Source organism: Leucopleurus acutus (assembly GCF_964270905.1).
Source record: "Leucopleurus acutus genome assembly, chromosome: 5".
In the NCBI taxonomy this organism is placed as follows: domain Eukaryota; kingdom Metazoa; phylum Chordata; class Mammalia; order Artiodactyla; family Delphinidae; genus Leucopleurus; species Leucopleurus acutus.
This window is the reverse complement of record NC_139147.1, coordinates 132,308,849-132,330,566: the sequence shown is the minus strand read 5'-3', so window position 1 is coordinate 132,330,566 and position 21,718 is coordinate 132,308,849. Positions and strand designations below refer to the sequence as shown.

Sequence of the window (21,718 nt, the reverse complement as noted above, 5' to 3'; positions counted from 1 at the left end):
TATTCATTCTGACAGAGTCCCATTAATATCTTTGTTAGGACTTTTGTGATGCAGTTACTTCCTTCTCAAATAAAGCAAATTCAATGCAGTGCCGAACTTGATGGATATCTTATCCTTTCTCTTTAAAAACAACAACAAATTTTCTAAATGCCCTGACACATACTCGATGCTCATAAAAAGTCTGCTTTAAGAGAATCAAGATCACAACTGTCACTTTCACTCTTCCTGTCAAATGTCAGGAAGGAAAAATTAGGCATCTCCCATGCCAAAAAGATTCTTTGGCAAGCAGAGTTAAAGTCACTTAACTGCTTTTATGGTGTTATGGGTTGCATTCATTGAGATTAATTTGGCTCATCTAACTTGAGCAGGTCACCTCATTAATCTAAAAAGAATGAAAAACAATGCATGGCAGGGACTGCTGTAAGTTCTTTGGAAACAACATTTAAAAGCAGAAAAGCAAATAATGGGATGGAGGCTGGCAACCATGCACACGCAGGACTCTGGCTGTTTTCCGGAGGGGAGGATGACACTTTAATTGGGTCCTCTCACTTCAGGGAATCCTGGGCAGTCGCTAGAGGCAGGATGTTGATGGCAGCTGTCTTGTACTGCATGCTTTGTTGTTTCTGGGGCTCAGTTCCCACTAGTCCTCAGGAATTATGACTGGAAGCTGGCAGATGTGACTTTATAGCAGATACAGCAATAACACTGGAAACTGAAGGAGAAATGTCTCTCGTTACAATGAAGTCAACTTGATAGAAAATTTCTGAAAGCAGGGGAAACTTCTTCCATCATTAGTCAAGTAACTCTTCTGTGAAGAACCAGTTCCTGTACAGAAGACAGGTAGCCACCAAGTGACATGTGATAAGGAAGCTCCTAAAGACGTTTGCCCAAGGGGGCCTCATAGCACGAGACCTACTTCTGTCTGTCCGTATTTACATGCTCTGGGGACAACATTTCAGTAACACTGGTATCAGCAATGTGCCCCACATCATCACAAGAACACTCTATTATGAAACAATTTATAGAAGCAAGATAAGCACCACCAGCCCATTCTCCTGCCATACTTCCTGCAAGAGTAGGGGGAACTTCCAAAGCAGTGACCTTCAGCCAATGTGGGCACTAATGGGCATTTTTTTTTAAAGTGTATTTTATTGTATAGTTGATTTACAATGTTGTGTTAATTTCTGCTGTACAAAAACATGATTCATATCTATCTATCTATATATCTATCTATCTATCTATCTATCTATATATATATATACTCTTTTCCATTATGGTTTATCACAGGGTAATGAATGTAGTTCCTTGTGCTATACTGTAGGACCTTGTTGTTTAACCATTCTGTATATACTAGTTTGCATCTGCTAATCCCAAACTCCCAATCCAGCCCTCCCATGCCGCTCCTCTCCCTTGGCAACCACAGTCTGTTCTCTATGTCTGTGAGTCTGTTTCTGTTTCGTAGATAAGTTCATTTGTGTTACATTTTAGATTCCACGTATAAGTGATATCATGTGATATTTGTTTTTCTGCCTGATTTACTTCACTTAGTATGATAATCTCTAGGTCCATCCATGTTGCTGCAAATGGCATTATTTCATTCTTTTTTATGGCTGAGTAATAGTCCAGTGTGTGTGTGTGTGTGTGTGTGTGTGTGTGTGTGTGTGTGTGTATGTGTGTATAAAACATATTCTTTATCCATTCATCTGTTGATGGATATTTAGGTTGTTTCCATATCTTGGCTATTGTGAATAGTGCTAAAGCAGGTATGTCTTGACCAGTTGGCCTTACTGAGGCCTACAGAATTTATATGAGGCCCAATATTTACCTATTTTATAACTAATAGCTAATACCAACTAAGACTGGAAGAAATGTCTAAACTGAATGAAGTTTGATTACAAAAATTTCCTCATTTCAAGACAAAATCTAAAACAGTGGATCAAGTTCAAGCCCATTTGAACTCCATGCCTTTCCATCTGCCAACACAGCTCAGGAGTCAGCCACTAGTATTGCATGGGCTCCAAACAGAAAGGTGAGTGACCCATGTCCAGACCATGTACTGCTTATCCATTGTAGGCAGAGTTCCATTTTCCTCGGGTTGAATATTTGATGACAAGAGCTGGAGCCAGAAAGTGACCTAAGATTCTTAGCAAATCACAGGTGTTTTGCTTAGTGTCTGTTGGACCAGGCAGACTTTGGCTTTTGTACCCTGTAAGCATAGAGAAGGCATCCTCCTTTCCCACCTGGCTCAGTAGAAGTCAGGTCACTTCTTCTGGGCCACTGAAAAAGTTTGCGGGAACGGGGTCCTGATCCTCTTCAAAAATAGGGAGCTGTACAAGGTGCTGGTGGTGGGGAGCGGGGGTGAAGTGGATTGTCTGCTCCCTGTCTGGCTCTCAGTGACAGGCCTCACACTTGTGATACTAAAAGGTGATCAGAAAATTTCTCCTTCACACTCAAATGCAGACACACAGTCCATCTGCAGATGTAATGGGAAAGAAACTTTGTATTGTATTATAAGTTAATCACTAAAGGGATGTTGCCTATAAGCTTAAATTATACATAATGGCCCATCTTTGGGAACCCTGCCTCCCAGGTAATGAGCATTAAGCTAAAATACCTTTGCTTAGGGTACCCTGTTGGAGAGAGGAAAGACTTGTTGGACTTTCACTCAATTTGTGAACTGGTTTGTTTGCTTCTTTGGATGCTAGCATTTATATGTGCCATTTGTGTTTTGTCTGGAATTTCTGTCTTTAAAAATGAGGAATGTTTTAAATATCCCTTAAAGAAAGCCCTCTGAGGTAGGTTGTGGTTAAGTGATCTGATTACAGCCATGAACCCACGAGTGAGAAGAAGATAATATTTTACTGTAAAAATGTGTGGCCACTGTACCTGTCCGGATCTCCACAGGGGGTTTAGTCAGGGTTATCTTGGGACCCTGTGCACCATGCACTGCTACCCTTGCTGTGTTAATTACATCATTTATGGTCTCCTGTGTCATTGTATATGTAAAACTCCAAGACCAAACTTGAGGGTTTATTTAGGATTTACTGTTTGTCCTCTGAGTTTTTCACTTCATTTTGTTTGGTATTGTTTCTTCATTTACAGTCAAATCAATTTTGTGATATTTAAAACTTTTACTGATGTCAAATGGAGAAAAGGAATGGGGGGGGGGAATGGCCTGTCTGTGGGACATTCCTAGGGAGAAGAGAAAAAGATTCCACTTGGTTCCTAAAATCGCCAAAACCCTCAGCCCAGAATTCTCCCTGTTTGGTTGATGCCAAGGCAAAAAGTCATCCTTTAAAGGTTAGAGATGATCAATTACTATTTATGGCTATTCTGTGAAGAAGCAGGGAAGAATGATGAAATCCTTTATGAGCAAGCATTTGTGCTATTATATCAAGGAAAATAAGAAAAGGAAGAGAATGAGAGTGAGAATATGTTGCTTCATATCTTAACTCCTCCATTCTTTTTTAATAGCTGAGTAATATTCTACTGTGTGTGTGTGTGTTTGTGTGTGTGTGTATATATATATAACACATCTTTATCCATTCACCTGTCAATGGACGCTTAGGTTGCTTCCATGTCTTGGCTATTGTAAATAGTGCTGCAGTGAACATTGGGGTGCATGTATCTTTTCGAATTAGAGTTTTGTCCAGATATATGCCAAGGAGTGGGATTGCAGCACCATTTGCAGCACCATGGATGGACCTAGAGATTATCATACTAAGTGAAGTAAGTCAGGGAAAGACAAATATCATATGATATCACTTATATGTGGAATCCAAGAAGAAATGATACAAATGAACTTATATTCAAAACAGAAATAGACCCAAAGACATAGAAAACAAACTTATGGTCACCAAAAGGGAAAGGAGGGGGAGGGATAAATTAGGAGTTTGGGATTAACATATACACACTACTATATACAAAATAGATAAACAACAAGGTTCTACTGTATAGCACAGGGAAGTATACTCAATATTTTCTGATAACCTATAAGAGAAAAGAATCTGAAAAAGAATATATATATATATGTATATACAGTATAACTGAATCACTTTGCTATACACCTGAAAGTAACAAAACACTGTAAATCAACTATATTTCAGACTTCCCTGGTGGTGCAGTGGTTAAGAATTCACCTGCCAATGCAGGGAACATGGGTTCAAGCCCTGGTCTGGGAAGATCCCACATGCCACGGAGCAACTAAGCCTGTGCGCCACAACTACTGAGCCTGCACTCTAGAGCCCGTGAGCCACAACTACTGAGCCCGTGTGCCACAACTACTGAAGCCTGTGCGACTAGACCCTGTGCTCTGCAACAAGAGAAGCCACCGCAATGAGAAGCCCACACACCACCATGAAGAGTTGCCCCTGCTCTCCGCAACTAGAGAAAAGCCTGTGTGCAGCAATGAAGACCCAAAGCAGCCAAATAAATAAATAAATACAATTTTAAAAAATCTATTATACTTCAATTTAAAAGGTCTAATTCTGGGGGGAAGATAAAAAACCTTAACTCCTCCAGCTGTTATGCCAATATATCCACCCCTTCCACTACTTTCCCTTCCTATCCAACCCCAATTCCTGACACTGGGGCTCAGAACTGCCCCTCCTTATAGGGATCAATTAGAAAATCCTGTGTTAGTTCCTGGGGCACAGGGATTTGGTCTAGTACCGCCATCTAAGACCTGACAGGGCACCCAGTTTGGGCCCCTCCCAGGGCAGGGCAATTTCCCTTACACCTTTATCTCATGTGGGGACTAAATGCAAATGATCAGTCAGCTGTGTTTCTCAGACTTTAACTGGAAAGATTGCAACCCTCCTTCATAAGGAGGGTCCTCTATAACTGAAGCCCACTTGGTATCACCCACAGCTGAACTAAAATGGGACCCCGATGAGGGAGGAATGCCCTTATTTATAATACTACTTATTAGTGCATCTGGGCAGGGCTTTGAAAAGGGGAACCAAAGCAAAATAGTTCAAACCAAATTCAAGAAATTCAGCAAAAAAACAAATCCCTCTGAATTTTTGGAAAAGATGTATCAAGCCTACAGACATTATACTAATGTAGATCCTGAGGCCCCTGAAAATATTAGAAGGATAAATTTGATCTATTTTGGGCAAAGTGTCTCAGATTTTGGGAGGAAGTTGTGAAGATTAGATGGTGCATTTGGAATGAATCCTTCTCAATGGGTAGATGTTGTTTTTAAAGTGTTCAACAGGGAACAGCAACAGAAGAATGAAGATGTAAAACAAAATGCCACTTTTTTGGCACTGGATTCCTGAAAGGGGAGTAACTGGAAGAGAGGTAAGCCCCTACTGGGGGAGAAACAATGAGCTTTCACCCTTAAGTTTTTCTTCAGAACAGCTTGACATCAGAGTTCCACGAGAACACTCTTTAACCCTACAGATGGTGTTCATGAAAACCCCAGGAGACAGAGCTCTCGTCCCCCTGCCCCCCATCCCAGGTCTATGAAAAGGTAAGACCAGAGTGTGTGCTAACAGCACCTCAGGGAAGGCCAAAAACACATGGCCAATAGACATCCCCTTAAAAAGGGACGCTGGGACACCTAACCTAAAGCAATATCCTCTGAGGCAAGAGGATCACTTCTCTCACAGACTGACTTGTCAAAATACCATCCAGTATATTCAGAAAAGGACAAAGAGAGGGTCGAGGAGTAGGGTTTCACTTGGATTGCACCTTGCCTGGCTGGAAATGTAGTGCACAATTGTTTTAATTCCTGAGGTGATCTTGGACCCTGTGCTGCAGCACATTCATATTAGTACCCATTACGGGAGAGATGCCACCTTACAATGGATTCAAATATATATAATGGGGCCTAACCTATAGAAGACCATACAGCGAGTCACTCAGAATTGCATGATTTGTGCTAAAAACAACCCAAAGACTGCTGTTGGACCTTCCCAGATTGGGGCCCAACACAAAGGAATCTGTGCCACCAACAACTGGACACAAATGCCTTGAGCTACAGGAAATTTCAGATACCTGCTAGTGTTTGTGGACACTTTTTTTCAGGATGGGTGGAAGCAATCCCACCTGGACAGAAAAAGTCTCTGAAGAGGAGTGCCTGAGTCTTGGACAAACTGAAAGCTGAATATGAGTGTGGTACCACCATCGATATCTCCCTGTGGGAATTCAAGACCATAAGTACTACATGACTATTACTGATGCCTCAGGACACAGAGACTTTATCAAAAACATGCTTCCAGGTACATCCCAGTCTGACCATGATGTCCTCATTGTTGCTGCTGATGCTGGTGGATTTGAAGCAGGTATCTCCAAGAACGGGCAGACCCATGAGCATGCCCTTCTGGCTTACACTCTTGGTGTGAAACAAGTAAGTGTTGCTGTTAAATGGATTCCACTGAGCCACCCTACAGCCAGAAGATGTATGAGTAAATTGTTAAGGAAGTCAGCACTTACATTAAGAAAATTGGCTACAACCCCAACACGGGAGCATTGGTGCCAATTTCTGGCTGGAATGGTGACAACATGCTGGAGCCAAGTGCTAACATGCCTTGGTTCAAGGGATGGAAATTCACCCAAAAGATGGCAATGCCAGTGGAACCATGCTGCTCTGGATTGCATCCTGCCACCAACTCATCCAACTGACTAGTCTTTCAGTCTGCCCCTCCAGGACATCTAAAAAATTGGTGGTATTGGTACTGTCCCTGTGGGTTGAGTGGAGACTGTTTTCAAACCTATCGTGGTGGTCACCTTTGCTCCAGTCAATGTTACAACTGAAGTAAAGTCTGTTGAAATGTACCATGAAGCTTTTGTGAAGGCCTTTCTGGGGACAGTGTGGGCTTCAATGTCAAGAATATGTCTGTCAAAGATGTTTGTTGTGGCCATGTGGCTGGTGACAGAAAAATTGACCCACCGATGGAAGCAGCTGGCTTCATACCTCAAGTGATTATCTTGAACCATCCAGGCCAAATCAGTGCTAGATATGAACCTGTCCTGGACTGTCACACAGCTCACATTGCTTGCAAGTTTGCTGAGCTGAAGACTGATCATTATTCTGGGAAAAAGCTGGAAGATGGGCCCAAGTTCGTTTTTATTTTATATTTGTTATTTTTTAAATTTTTGGCTGCACTGGGGCTTCGTTGCTGCGTGCAGGCTTTCTCTAGTTGCAGCGAGTGGGGGCTACTCTTCACTGCAGTGCACAGGCTTCTCATTGTGGTGGCTTCTCTTGTTGCAGAGCACGGGCTCTAGATGTGCAGGCTTCAGTAGTTGCAGTGTATGGGCTCAAGTTGTGGCGTACAGGCTTAGTTGCTCTGTGGCATGTGGGATCTTCCCAGACCAGGGATTGAACCCATGTCCCCTGCACTGGCAGGTGGATTCTTAACCACTGTGCCACCAGGGAAGTCCTGGCACCAAATTTTTGATCTGGTGATGCTGCTATTGTTGATACGGTTCCTAGCAAGACCTCATGTGTTGAGAGTTTCTCTATCCTCCTCTGGGTTTTTTACTGTTCATGGCATGAGACAGACAGTTGCTGTGTCATTAAAGTGGTGGAAAAGAAGGCAGCTAGAGCTGGCAAGGTCACCAAGTCTGTCCAGAAAACTCAGAGGCTAAATGAATATTACCTCCAATACCTGCCACCCCAGTCTTAATCAGTGGTGGAATAATGGTCTCAGAACTCTTCGTAAAAAGACTGATTAATGATAACAATGAATTGTATAAACTTCAGAAGGAAAGGAGACTGTTTTGTCCACCACTGGTTTTGTGTGTGGCAGTTTAAAATTACTAGTTTTTAAAATCAGTACTTTAAAAATTATTTTATTTTGTATTGGAGTATAGCTGATTTACAATGTTGTGTTACTTTCAGGTGTACAGCAAAGTGATTCAGTTACATATATTCTTTTTCAGATTCTTTTCCCATATAGGTTATTATAGAATACTGAGTTCCCTGTGCTATACAGTAGGTCCTTGTTGATTATCTATTTTATATATACTAGTGTGTATATGATAATCCCAAACTCCTAATTATCCCTCCCCCTCAACCTTTCCCCTTTGGTTTTTTAAGTCTGTGTTTCTGTTTTGTAAATGAGTTCATTAAAATCAGTACTTTTTAATCAGTTAAAGCCCTCAAGGAAATTATCCCGATTTGTTTTAAGGCATTGGAACTACATTAATCCCAGAGACCACAATCAACAGGAAAAACTGAGAAAATGAATACTAACTTAACTTGGGATAAAGCCTTGTCAGTTGCCCTGCTATGGATTAGTGGCTCCCAGAAGCAGGCTTAAATTAAGCCCCTTTGAAATACTGTATTGTAGTTCATTCTAGGTGTCTGCCCAGGCAGGAGAATCTATAAATGCTCTGAAAGACCTAGCAGTTGCCAGTTATGCTAAAACTTTGGGCATTATACTAAACCCTATTCTTGAGTTTGACTCCAACAGGTCTGCCTATTGAACTTAAGTAAATGGTAATTTCATTATGGCCGGAGAGGGGTCAACCTATTTAATTTTTTCCAAATAAACAGCACAGGAACTTAGTATATGTATTGGGAACTGGAACTGAACCCCAACCCCAAGTTCAATTACAAATTAGACAACAAAGTGCTAAGGAGTTTCATCAGGTTCAAATGGTTGTAGATAAAAAAGGAAAGAGGATTTTACTGCTAAAGATTCATTGTCCCTGTTCAGCAGGAAGTAGCCAGAGCAGTCTTTGTCCCTTTCCCCACAAGACTGTAGAATGGACATTGGCAATGGGGAATTGTAATAGGGAAGAACCTTTGTATTCTATTACAAGTTAATCACTAAAGGGATGTTGCCTACAAGCTTAAAGTATATGCACTTCCCATCTCTGGGAACCCTGCCTCCCAGGTAATGAGCATTAAGCTAATATACCTTTGTTTAGCTCACAGGAAACATCTGGACCAGGCCCACCTGTGAATTAACACATCCCCTCCGGAGGCTGGCTGGAACCAGGAAATGTTTGACTTTACTCCCTCTGATTTTATTATATAAGAAACTTGAATTATATAAGAAACTTGAAACTGGAACCAGGAAATGTTTGACTTTACTCCCTCTGATTTTATTATATAAGAAACTTGAATTCAGACAAGATGGTTCTTTGGGATATGAGTCCACCATCTTCTTGGTCTGCTGGCTTTCCTTGCCCCAACAGCTTGTCTCTTGATTTACTGGCCTGTAGTGGGGTGAGCAGCACAAGCTTGGACTTGGTAACACAAACTCTAGAGGAAGATGGTGATAGGTCTGGGGCAGGCTCTCTAGTGGAGAGGACTCCCTGCCTTCTTCAAAACACCATATGTCCTGGCTCCCCTTCTGTCATCTGGCTACTTTCAGATATGATTCCTTTCCTGCACTGTGTAAAGCATCCTTGCTGAGTAATGATTCCCCCCATCAATGGCTTCTGGGCAATTAAACAGTTTTTCATGCAGAAGAGGTTGGGGACTCCTGATACAAACCTCTGCAAATACCTTATTCAGAAACAAGAGTTTATGTTCTCCCAGCAATAACTGTTCATTTGTTTTGCATGGTAACAGCTGCTTCCCATAACTTCAGCAACCTTGACATACCTATAAGTTCACTAAAATCTTTTGGTCAAATGCAGCTAATTAAAGCAGAATTGATGCATACGGTATTCAGAATTTCAAAGTTAAATACACATAAATAGTCCCTAATCATAGTATGGGGCAAACCTAACTAATGGGTACCATTTTAAGTTTTGGTTATTCTTGAATTTACACATTCATATCAATTTTAGAATCAGTTTCAACAGTTCTATGGTAAGTCCTGTTTGAGATTTTAAAAATATGATTGCTGAATTCTTTACAATATTGAATCTTTTCATTCACAACTTAAAAAATGGAGAGGACTATCTTGGTTATCTTTTATGTCCTTCAATAACATCTTATCTTCTCCCATAAGACCTTAGAATATTTGTCAGGCTTTTTTTCCTCAGTAATCTTTTAAAAAATTGCTGTTGTGGATGGTATCCACTTTCCTCCCATAGAATTTCCCAATATTGCTATTATATGTTTGTATATTGATGCTGTATTCAGTCACCAGAACCATTAAAGTCACAAGTCTTTAATTAAAAGAGATGAAGTATAAATGAAAACTTTAAAAGAGATGTGGCTACAGTTGGATTTAAAATTAAAAATAAGAAAGGCAAAGTTGGCCGGAAAATACTGTTAGGTTTTTGTGTGATTTCCTGATAACTAATGGATTTGTTATTAAAAGGTCTAACACTGTGGTTATTAAGTCTCTTGGGTGGCCATGTGAATCAAGTCTCAGAAGATACCTGGAGTTTAAAAAGTTAGACTCTGTGGATCCTCAGGAATCTGGTCCAGAGGAAATCCAGTAGTTAAATGAGGTCTGCTTATACTTAACATTTTTAAGTTTAATTATCCGTTATAAGTAGCCATTAGTAAACATTTTCATTCCATACAATGAAGAGAAACCCAGGAGCTATTAACATTTTGAGTAATAAGTGATTAATAAGTTTGTTGAGGGACTTTCCTGGTGGCACAGTGGTTAAGAATCTGCCTGCCAAGCAAAGGAAACCATAAACAAGACCAAAAGACAACCCTCAGAATGGGAGAAAATATTTGCAAATGAAGCAACTGACAAAGGATTAATCTCCAAAATTTATAAGCAGCTCATGCAGCTCAATAATAAAAAAACAAACAACTCAATCCAAAAATGGGCAGAAGACCTAAATAGACATTTCTCCAAAGAAGATATACAGACTGCCAACAAACACATGAAAGAATGCTCAACATCACTAATCATTAGAGAAATGCAAATCAAAAGTACAATGAGATATCATCTCATACCAGTCAGAATGGCCATCATCAAAAAATCTAGAAACAATAAATGCTGGAGAGGGTGTGGAGAAAAGGGAACCCTCTTGCACTGTTGGTGGGAATGTAAATTGATACAGCCACTGTGGAGAACAATATGGAGGTTCCTTAAAAAACTACAAATAGAACTACCATATGACCCAGCAATCCCACTACTGGGCATATACCCTGAGAAAACCATAATTCAAAGAGTCATGCACCACAATGTTCATTGCAGCTCTATTTACAACAGCCCCGAGATGGAAACAACCTAAGTGTCCATCATCGGATGAATGGATAAAGAAGATGTGGCACATATATACAATGGAATATTACTCAGCCATAAAAAGGAACGAAATTGAGCTATTTGTAATGAGGTGGATAGACCTAGAGTCCGTCATACAGAGTGAAGTTAAGTCAGAAAGAGAGAGACAAATACTGTATGCTAACACATATATACGGAATTTAAGAAAAAAAAATGTCATGAAGAACCTAGGGGTAAAACAGGAATAAAGACACAGACCTACTAGAGAATGGACTTGAGGATATGGGGAGGGGGAAGGGTAAGCTGTGACAAAGTGAGAGAGAGGCATGGACATATATACACTACCAAACGTAAGGTAGATAGCTAGTGGGAAGCAGCCCCATAGTACAGGGAGATCAGCTCGGTGCTTTGTGACCACCTGGAGGGGTGGGACAGGGAGGGTGGGAGGGAGGGAGACGCAAGCGGGAAGAGATATGGGAACATATGTATATATATATAACTGATTCATTTTGTTGTAAAGCAGAAACTAACACACCATTGTAAAGCAATTATACTCCAATAAAGATGTTAAAAAAAAAAAAAAAGAATCTGCCTGCCAATGCGGGAGACACGGGTTCAAGCCCTGGTCTGGGAAGATCCCACATGCCACAGAGCAACTAAGCCCATGTACCGCAATTACTGAGCCTGCACTCTAGAACCTGCATGCCAAACTACTGAAGCCTGCGCGCCTAGAGCCCATTCTCCGCAACAAGAGAAGCCACAGCAATAAGAAGCCCGCTCACCACAACAAAGAGTAGCCCCGCTTGCTGCAACCAGAGAAAGCCCGTGTGCCACAATGGAGACTCAACTCAGACAAAAATAAATAAATTAAAAAAAAAAAAAAGTTTGTTGAACGTACACCCAGGCCATTTCAAATCCCTTTTGGAAGGCATCAAGGAAAAATAATTACAGGACTTCCCCAGTGGTCCAGTGGTTAAGACTCTGAGCTTCCACTGCAGGGGGCAGACTGGATCCCTTGTCAGGGAACTAAGATCCTGCATGCTGCAGGGCATGGCTGAAAAAAAAGGAAAAATAATTACACCTGTCTTATAGTTGAGTGATCTAACTAAAAAATAACTATACCTCCCAACAGAAGTGTAAATAAGACCCATAATTTATGATCTTATTGTGTCAGGCCTTTAACTATGACATAAACATTTCTATAATCTAGATAAAAATCTCAATTCCTTTTTCTTTTTAGGACTCAGGAAATAGTTTCTTTTACCTAAATAGGTAATACCATAGTCCCCATATGATTTGACACTGTTCCACAACCACCCTTTCACAAAACAGACAAGTCTTTAGTAAAAGAAGCTAAATTTATAAACATTTAAGATAACTTGAGAAATACATAGTAAAAAAAGGACAAAGCCCACAAATTACAAAGATTTTACTAATATGCAAACTGCCGGTCCATCTAAATTTGGCATATTCAATCTACTTAACCGGTTTGCTTAATGTGGTAATTTTTTAAATGAAATTCAGTTGGAGGATGAATGATAAATTTATGCCCTTGACAAAGATAACCAGTGTGGTATGTTGTTACTAAGAAAAGAAAACATAATTCCTGGTTATATTATTGTTCTGGCTCATCAGAATTCACAGGACATGTGGGAGTCTGTCATGTCCAGGTCAGGCAAACGTAATAGAAGGTGCCCCAGGATGACACAAATCTTCATCAAACAAATCTTCTGGTAGCTCCTCTTCATCTCCATCAGGGAAATATGTTGGGAATGGTAGATTTTTACAGAAATCCTTATATGCAGGCAATTTAGAATCTTTGATCTGGGGGGAGGAAGCAAAGGTCTTATTAATAAGTGATACCAATTAAGTTATTTAAAGATAGTCTGGTTTACTTATTCATAATCAAAGAACAGCTCTTCCTTTTTCTTTGTTTTTTGTTCTTTAATTTTCTAATGTGAATAACACAGCTGTTATACACTGAGTTCCTTTTACTTTATATATGTATTTTTATTCCAATAAACTAATTCAATGACAGAAATATAACCTTCCTCAAGTTAATCAGCTATCTCATGAGATTAAAATTACTGATTATATTTTATCCATAAACAGAACTGCCCAACAGAATAAATTATATTCTACAATTACTACATAAATATCAATTATACCCAAATTGATTTTTCAAATATAAATAACTGATATAAACTATATACCTAAAAGGTATTACTATCTACATCTCAATTATTAATTTTATTATCTACTTACATTTTTATTATTCTATATTCTACCATAAATTTTTTGAGCTTGGGTTAAAAAATATAAAATTTACCTAGTACTTTTGTTAGCCTTAATTCTAAGAGCACATAACCCAAAATATCAAGTTTTGTTAAGGAAATTAGCTTGTATTTAACAAGTAGTGTTCTCTTTGAGAAGCTAAGGACAGAATAGTATTTAACAGAAACAATAATAAACCCAGAAGTCTTGTAAACAGCTGTATTAGCTCTTTATATTCTAAAAATATTCTAATTACATTTGTAAATTCATTAACTGAGGAATAGTACAGATATTGATATGATCTAAAATGTTGGGTTATATTTTTGGAAAACACTGGGTTCTTTAAAGCTTCTGACTCATTCTACAGCCTTCATTCAGAGAGAAGTAAAAAAACAATTACACGTAATTACACAAACAGATTAAGATAAGGCATACTCATTTTGGCAATAAGAAATGAATAATATGGTTGAAGTAAGTACACAGCTGCTAGGAATAGCTAAGTACAGAAAAACACCTATATTAATTTTTCTCATTAAAATTGTTCCAAGAAATTATCAGTAAGTTGCCCAGAAGAAAATATACTTGTTTAACCTTTTTTTCCAATCCACTAATCTTGAGGTGAACTTTAACTTGGGGAAAAAAAGGTCAAATTCTTACCAATTCAATTGTCTCAGAATTTGTAACTGAAAATAAAACCCAAGCAGATGAACAACAAAACGAACAACAAAACTTTCTGTGCAAATTTGATAACTGTGAAAATTTAGTTATAAATTGCCTAAATGGTGAATTCTCAGGTACTTTCAAATTTTTATAGATTATACCCAAGAAACAGCAAGGTGATTCAGTTATACATATATACATATTCTTTTACATATTCTTTCCCATTATAGGTTATCAGAAGATATTGAGTATAGTTCCCTTTGCTATACAGTAGGTCTTTGTTGGTTATCTGTTTTATATATAGTACTTTGTATCTGCTAGTCCCAAACTCCTAATTTATCCCTCCGTCACCCCTTTCCCCTTTGGTAACTATAAGTTTGTTTTCTATGTTTGTGAGTCTATTTCTGTTTTGTAAATAAGTTCACTTGTATCATTTTTTAGATTCCACATATAAGCGATATCGTATAGTATCTTTTATCTGGCTTTCTTCACTTAATATGATAATCTGTAGTCCATCCATGTTGCTGCAAATGGCATTATTTCCTTTTTTTATGGCTGAGTAGTATTTCATTGTATAAATGTACCATGGCTTCTTTATCCATTCCTCTGTCGATGGACATTTAGGTTGTTTCCATCTCTTGGCTACTGTAAATAGGGCTGCGATGAACATTGGGGTGCATGTATCTTTTTAAATTATCGTTTCCTCTAGATATATACCCAGGAGTGGGATCGCTGGACCATATGGTAACTCTGCTTTTAGTTTTAAAAAGTCTCCATACTGTTTTCCATAGTAGCTGCACCAATTCACATTCCCACCAACAGGGTAGGAGGGCTCCCTTTTCTCCACACCTACTCCAGCACTTAGTATTGGTAGACATTTTGATGATGGCCATTCTGACTGGTGTGAGGTGATACCTCATTATAGTTTTTTCTGATTTGCATTTCCCTATTAATTAGCGACGTTGGGCATTATTTTTCATATGCCTTTTGGCCACATGTACGTCTTCTTCCAAGAAATGTCTACTTAGACATTAAATGTCTTTTGCCCGTTTTTTGATTTGGTTGTTTGGTTTTTTTTGATAGTGAGCTGTATGAGCTGTTTGTACATTTGGAAATTAATCTCTTGTTGGTAGCATCGTTTTGCAAATATTTTCTCCCATCCTGCAGGTTGTCTTTCCATTTTATGGTTTCCTTTTCTGTGCAAAGGCATTTAAATTTAATTAGATCCCATTTGTTTATTTTTGTTTTTATTTCCATTACTCTAGGATATGGATCAAAAAAGATATTGCTGCAATTTATGTCAAAGAGTGTTCTGCCTGTTTATTCCTCTAGGAGTTTTATAGTATCTGGTCTTATATTTAGGTCTTTAATCCAGTTTGAATTTATTTTTGTATTTGGTGCTAGAGAACGTTTTAACCTTGTACACAGAGCTGTCCAGTTTTACCAGCATTACATATTGAAAAGACTGCCTTTTCTCTATTGTATATTCTTGCCTCCTTTGATGTAGACTGACCATATGTGTGCACAGCTTTGTTTTTGGGATTTCTATCTAGTTCCATTGATCTACATGTCTGTTTTTGTGCCAGTACCATACTGTTTTGCTTACTGTAGCTCTGTAGTCAGGGAGCCTGATTCCTCTAGCTCCATTCTTCCTTCTTACGATTGCTTTGGCTGTTTGGGGTCCTTTGTGTTTCCATACAAATTTTAAAATTTCTTGTTCTACTTCTGTGAAAAATGCCATTGGAAATTTGATAGGAAATGTACTGAATCTCTAGATTGCCTTGGATAGTATGGTCATTTTAACAATATAGATTCTTCCAATCCAAGAACATCATATACCTTTCCATCTGTTTGTGTCTTCTTTAATTTCCTTCATCAGCATCTCATAATGTTCAGAGTACAGGTTTTTTTGCCTCCTTAGGTAGGTTTGTTCCTAAGTATTTTATTGTTTTTGATGTCATTGTAAATGGGATTGTTTCCTTTACTTTCTGATTTTTGTTGTTAGTGTATAAAGTGCAACAGACTTCTATGTATTAATTTGTACCCTGCAACTTTACAGAATTCATTGATGAGCTCTAGTAGTTTTCTGATAGCATCTTCATGATTTTCTATGTATAGTATCACATCATCTGCAAAAGTGACAATTACTTCTTTTCCAATCTGGATTCCTTTTATTTCTTTTTCTTCTCTGATTGCTGTGGCTAGGAATTACAAAACTATGTTGAATAAAAGTGGCAAAAGTGGGCAATTGTCTTGTGCCTGATCTTAGAGGAAATGCTTTCAACTTTTTGCTGTTGATTATGATGTTAGCTGTGGGCTCATCACATATGGCCTTTATTATACTGAGGTAGGTTGCCTCTATGCCCACTTTCTGGAGTTTTTTTTTATCATAAATGGATGTTGAATTTTGTCAAAAGCTTTTTCTGCATCTATTGAGATGACCATATAATTTTATGCTTCAACTTGTTAATGTGGTGTATCACACTAATTGATTTGCAGATACTGAAAATTCATTATACCCCTGTGATAAATCCCACTTGATCATGGTGTATGATCCTTTTAATATATTGTTGGATTCGGTTGGCTAGATTTTCTTTTTTATTTGGTTTGATTTTGTTGAGGATTTTTGCATCTATGATCATCAATGATATTGGCCTGTACTTTTCTTTTTTTGTGATATCTTTGGTTTTGGTATCAAGGTGATGGTGGCCTCATAGAATGAGTTAAGTGTTCCTTCCTCTGCAATTTTTTGAAATCATTTCAGAAGGATAGGTGTTAACTCTTCTCTAAATGTTTGGTAGAATTTGCCTGAAGCCATCTGGTCCTGGACTTTTGTTTGTTGGGAGTTTTAAAATTACTGATTCAATTCCAGTACTGGTAACTCCTCTGTTCATATTTTCTATTTCTTCCTGGTTCAGTCTTGAGAGATCGCACGTTTTTAAGAATTTGTCCATTTCTTCAGGGTTGTCCATTTTATGGCTATATAGTTGCTCGTAGCAGCCTCTTATGATCCTTTGTACTTCTGTGGTATTGGCTGTAACTTCTGCTTTGTCGTTTCTGATTTTACTGATTTGGGCCCTCCTTTTTTTCCATAATGAGCCTGGCTAAAGATTTACCAATTTTATCTTTTCAAAGAATCAGCTTTTATTTCATTGATCTTTTCTACTGATTTTTTTAAAGTGTCTATTTCATTTATTTCTGCTCTGATCTTCATGATTTCTTTCTTTCTGCTAACTTTAGGTTTCAACTGTTCTTTCTCTAGTTGCTTTAGGTGTAAGGTTATGTTGTTTATTTGATATTTTTCTTGTTTCCTGAGGTAAGATTGTACTGCTATAGACTTCCCTCTTAGAACTGCTTTTGCTGTGTCCAATAGGTTTTGGATCATTGTGTTTTCGTTTTCATGATTTTCTAAGTATTTTTTGATTTACTCTTTGATTTTTTTCAGTGATCCATTGGTTGTTTAGTGGCATACTGTTTAACTTCCACGTGTTTGTGTTTTTTGCAGGTTTTTTTCTTGTGGCTGTTTTCTTTTCTTTTTCTTGGGCTGCATCGGGCGGCCTGTGGGATACTAGTTCCCTGACAAGGGATTAAACATGCACCCTTGGCAGTGAAAGCACGGAGTCCTAACCACTGGACCACCAGGGAATTCCCTGGTTGTCTTCTAAACTCACAGAGTTGTGGTCTGAAAAGATGCTTGATTCAATTTCAATTTTCTTAAATTTACTACAGCTTGCTTTGTGGCCCAACATATGATCAATCCTGGAGAATGTTCCATGTGCACTTGAAATGTGTATTCTGCTTTCAGATGGAAGGTTCTATACATATCAATTGAGCCCATCTGGTCATTAAATGTGTCATTTAAGGCTTGTGTTTCCCTTAGTGATTTTCTGTCTGGACGATCTGTCCATTGATTTAAGTGGGGCATTAAAGTCCCCCATTATTATTACTGTCAATTTCTACTTTTATGTCTATTAACATCTGCCTTATATGTTGAGGTATTCCTATGTTGGGTGCATATATATTTACAATTGTTATATCTCTTCTTGGATTGATCCCTTGATCATTATGTGGTGTCCTTCTCTCTTGTAACCGTCTTTATTTTAAAGTCTATTTTGTCTGATATGAGTATTCCTACTCCAGCTTTCTTTTGATTTGCATTTGCAATGGAATATCTTTTTCCATCCCCTTACTTTGTGTGTCTCTAGATCTGAAGTGGGTCTCTTGTAGACAGCACATATACGGGTCTAGTTTTTGTATCTATTTAGCCAGTCTATGCCTTCTGATTGGAGTATTTGATCCGCTTACATTTAAGGTAATTATCAATATACATGTTCTTATTGCCATTTTGTTATTGGATTTCTGTAGATCTTTTGTCCCTTTCTTCTTAGTTCTCTGCTCTTGTGATTTGATGACTATCTGTGTTACGTTTGGATTCCTTTTTCTTTATTGTGTGTATATGTATTACAGATTTTTGGTTTGTGGTTACTATGTTTTAGTATAGCAGTGTGTGTGTGTATATATATAAATACATATGATTGTTTTAAGTTGCTGATCTCATTTCAACTGCATTTTAAATACCCCACATTTGTACTCTCCTCCCTTCATGATTACTGTTTTTGATCTATTTCTTTTTTTCCTTTAATTAATTAATTATTTTGGGGGGCTGTGTTGGGTCTTTGTTGCTGTGCACAGCCTTTCTCCAGTTGCAGCGAGTAAGAGCTACTCTTGGTTGCAGTGCATGGGCTTCTCATTGTGGTGGCTTCTCTTGTTGTGGAGCACGGGTTCTAGGCACATGGGCTCTAGAGCACAGGCTCAGTAGTTGTGGTGCACGGACTTAGTTGCTCCACGGCATGTGGGATCTTCCTGGACCAGGGCTTGAACCCGTGTCCCTTGTACTGACAGGCAGATTCTTAAACCACTGTACCACCAGGGAGGTCCCTGATATCATATTTCACATCTAATTGTTTTGTGTATCCCTTAACTGTGTATTGTGGATACAGATGATTTTACTGCTTTTGTCTTTTAACCTCCCTACTAGTTTGTGTGTGGACAATTTACCTTTATCATGTTTGCCTTTACCAGTGAGCTTTTCCATTTCATAATTTTCTTGTTTCTAGTTGCAGCCTTTTCTTTTCCCCTTAGAAAAGTTCCCTTAGCATTTGTTGTAAAACTGGTTTGGTGGTGCTGAATTCTTTTATCTTTTGCTTGTCTAAAGTTTTTGATTTCTCCATCAAATCTGAATGAGGACCTTGCTGGGTATTCTTGGTTGTAGATTTTTTCATCACTTTAAATACATCATGCCATTCCCTTCTGGCCTACAGAGTTTCTGCTCAAAAATCAGCTGACCATCTTATGGGAGTTCCCTTGTACATTATTTATACCTTTTCCCTTGCTGCTTTTCATATTTTCTCTATCTTTAAGTATTGTCAATTTGATTACTATGTGTCTTGGTGTGTTTCTCTTTGGGTTAATCCTCTATGGGACTCTGCGCTTCCTGGACTTGGGTGATTGTTTCCTTCCCCAGGTTAGGGAAGTTTTCAGTTATTATCTCTTCAAGTATTTTCTCAGGCCCTTTCTCTCTCCTTTTTCTAGAATCCCTACAATGGGAATGTTAGTGTGCCTGATGTTGTCCCAAAGTTCTCTTAAACTGTCCTAATTTCTTCTCATTCTTTTTTATTCTGTTACACGGCAGTGATTTCTACTACTATGTCTTCCAGTTCACTGCTCTATTCTTCTGCCTCATTTATTCTGCTACTGGTTCTTTCTAGTGTATTTTTCATTTCAGTTATTATATTCATCTCTGTTTGGTTGCTCTTTATATTTTCTGACTTTGTTAAAAACTTCTAATTTCTTGCTCTGTGCATTCATTCTTTTCCCAAATTCCTGGATCATCTTTACAATCATTACTCTGAACTCCTCGAGTACACTGCCTACCTCCACTTCACTTCGCTGTTCTTCAGGGATTTTATCTTGTTCCTTCATCTGAAACATATTCCTCTGCCGCCTCAGTCTGTCTAAATTTCTACTTGTATTTTTATGTGTGTGGTAGGTTAATTACATTTCTCAACCTTGGAGAAGTGGGATGTCCTGTATGTCCCAGCAGTACACCTCCCTCTCATCCCTGAAGGATCAGGGACCAGTCTGCAAACCCAGTTCCACAGACTGTGTGATCGTAGTTTTCTTGCTTCTGGTGTCTGCCCCTGGCTGGATGGGGCTGCTCTAGAGGCTTGTGCAGGCTTCCTGACAGGAGGGGCTGGTGCCAGCCCACTGGTTGGTGGAGCTGATTCCTCACCCTCTGGTAGGCAGGGCCGTGTCAAAGGGTGTGTCCAAAGATGGCTGTGGGCTCAGGAAGTCTTTAGGCAGCCTGTCTGCTGACAGATGCAGCTGTGTTCCTGCCCACTTGGTTGTTTGCTTGAGGTGTCCCAGCACTGGAGCCTACAGGCTGTTGGGTGGGGCCAGGTTTTGGTGCTAATGACCCAAGCAAGATGTCAGCCTCCAGCAAGAGTTCATGAAGATGAATACTGCCTAATACATCTGCCACTGGTTTTTATGTCCTAAGGGTGAGCCACAGCTGCCCCCTACCTTCCCAGGAGACCCTCCAAGACCAGCAGGTAGGTCTGGCACAGGCTCCTATGAAATTACTGCTTTTGCCCAGGTTCCAGGTGCATGAGATTCTGCATGTGCCCTTTATGAGTGAGGTCTCTGCTTCCCCCAGTCCTGTGGAGCTCCTGCTATCAAGTCCCACTGGCCTTCAAAGCCAAATGCTCTGGGAGCTCCTCTTCCTGATGCCAGGCCCCCAGCTGGGGAGCCTGACGTCAGGCTCAGAACTCTCACTCCTGTGGGAGAAGTTCTGTGATATGATCATTCTCCACTTTTTGTGTCACCAGGTAGTAAAGGATTTGATTACATCACAAGTGCACCCCTCCTATAATCTCATTGTGGTTTCTTTTGTATATTATGTAGAATATCTTTTTTGGTAGGTTCCAGCTTTTTCTTTAATTGATGATTGTTCAGCAGTTAGTTGTGATTTTGGTGTGCTCATAAGAGAAGGTGGGCTCAAGGTCCCTCTTCTCCACCATCTTGTCCCGAATTTGCTGGTACATGTTTTTGTGCACTGAATCTTATCCCTGGCTTTATTATTTCCCCGCCTTCAGGACTCCCTCTCATTCTTTTTATATTTATGTATATCGGCAAACCAGTTCAAACACTTTTTAGGAAAGCTGGAGGTAGGACACACACACAAAAAACAGGCAAATCTGAAAATAAACTTAAATTATAAATTAGGATATAGGGACAAGCAAACACAAATATTACAGTACACTATGCTGTAAATAACAGTTCTTTAGGCTCTCTTAATACATTTAGTGAATCCAAAGAACAAAAAGCTTACATTAATTAAACAGGTTGGTTATCCCTAAGCCTATCTTACTAACTTTAGAATGAATGACAGGCAGCCCTGTACTCCGTACTCTAATGGAGCCAAAAGCTCCTGTGCAGTGAGTGGGTGCCAATAAGGCTGCCTGTCCAGCAGGACGAGCCTCAACCTCCAATGGCAAGGGGCTTATTCACCTGCTATGGGATCACTGGGAAGAATGGACAAAGTGGGGTGACTGTTTTCAGCAGATTTACCAAACTTTTGGCATTTAAAACATAAGCCCACAAAAAACTCCCCCAAACCCACACCT

At 39.1% G+C, this 21,718-nt stretch overlaps 1 protein-coding gene and 1 pseudogene across 2 annotated transcripts in view; one reads left to right on the top strand and one right to left on the bottom strand.

Moving 5' to 3' along the window:
• Window positions 1-2,010: 2,010 nt before the first annotated feature.
• LOC309961808 (elongation factor 1-alpha 1-like) lies at window positions 2,011-7,634 on the top strand (annotated as a pseudogene). Its single transcript has 3 exons — window positions 2,011-2,029; window positions 6,091-7,071; window positions 7,403-7,634. The product of its transcript is annotated as an elongation factor 1-alpha 1-like (transcript).
• Window positions 7,635-12,483: 4,849 nt separating this feature from the next.
• MRPL3 (mitochondrial ribosomal protein L3) overlaps window positions 12,484-21,718 on the bottom strand; it is a 44,450-nt gene continuing 35,215 nt past the window's right edge. The window contains exon 10 of the mRNA XM_082839740.1: window positions 12,484-12,923. Coding sequence (XP_082695866.1) covers window positions 12,771-12,923 — 153 coding nt within the window. The 3' untranslated portion in view covers window positions 12,484-12,770. The remainder of the gene's footprint in view (window positions 12,924-21,718) is intronic.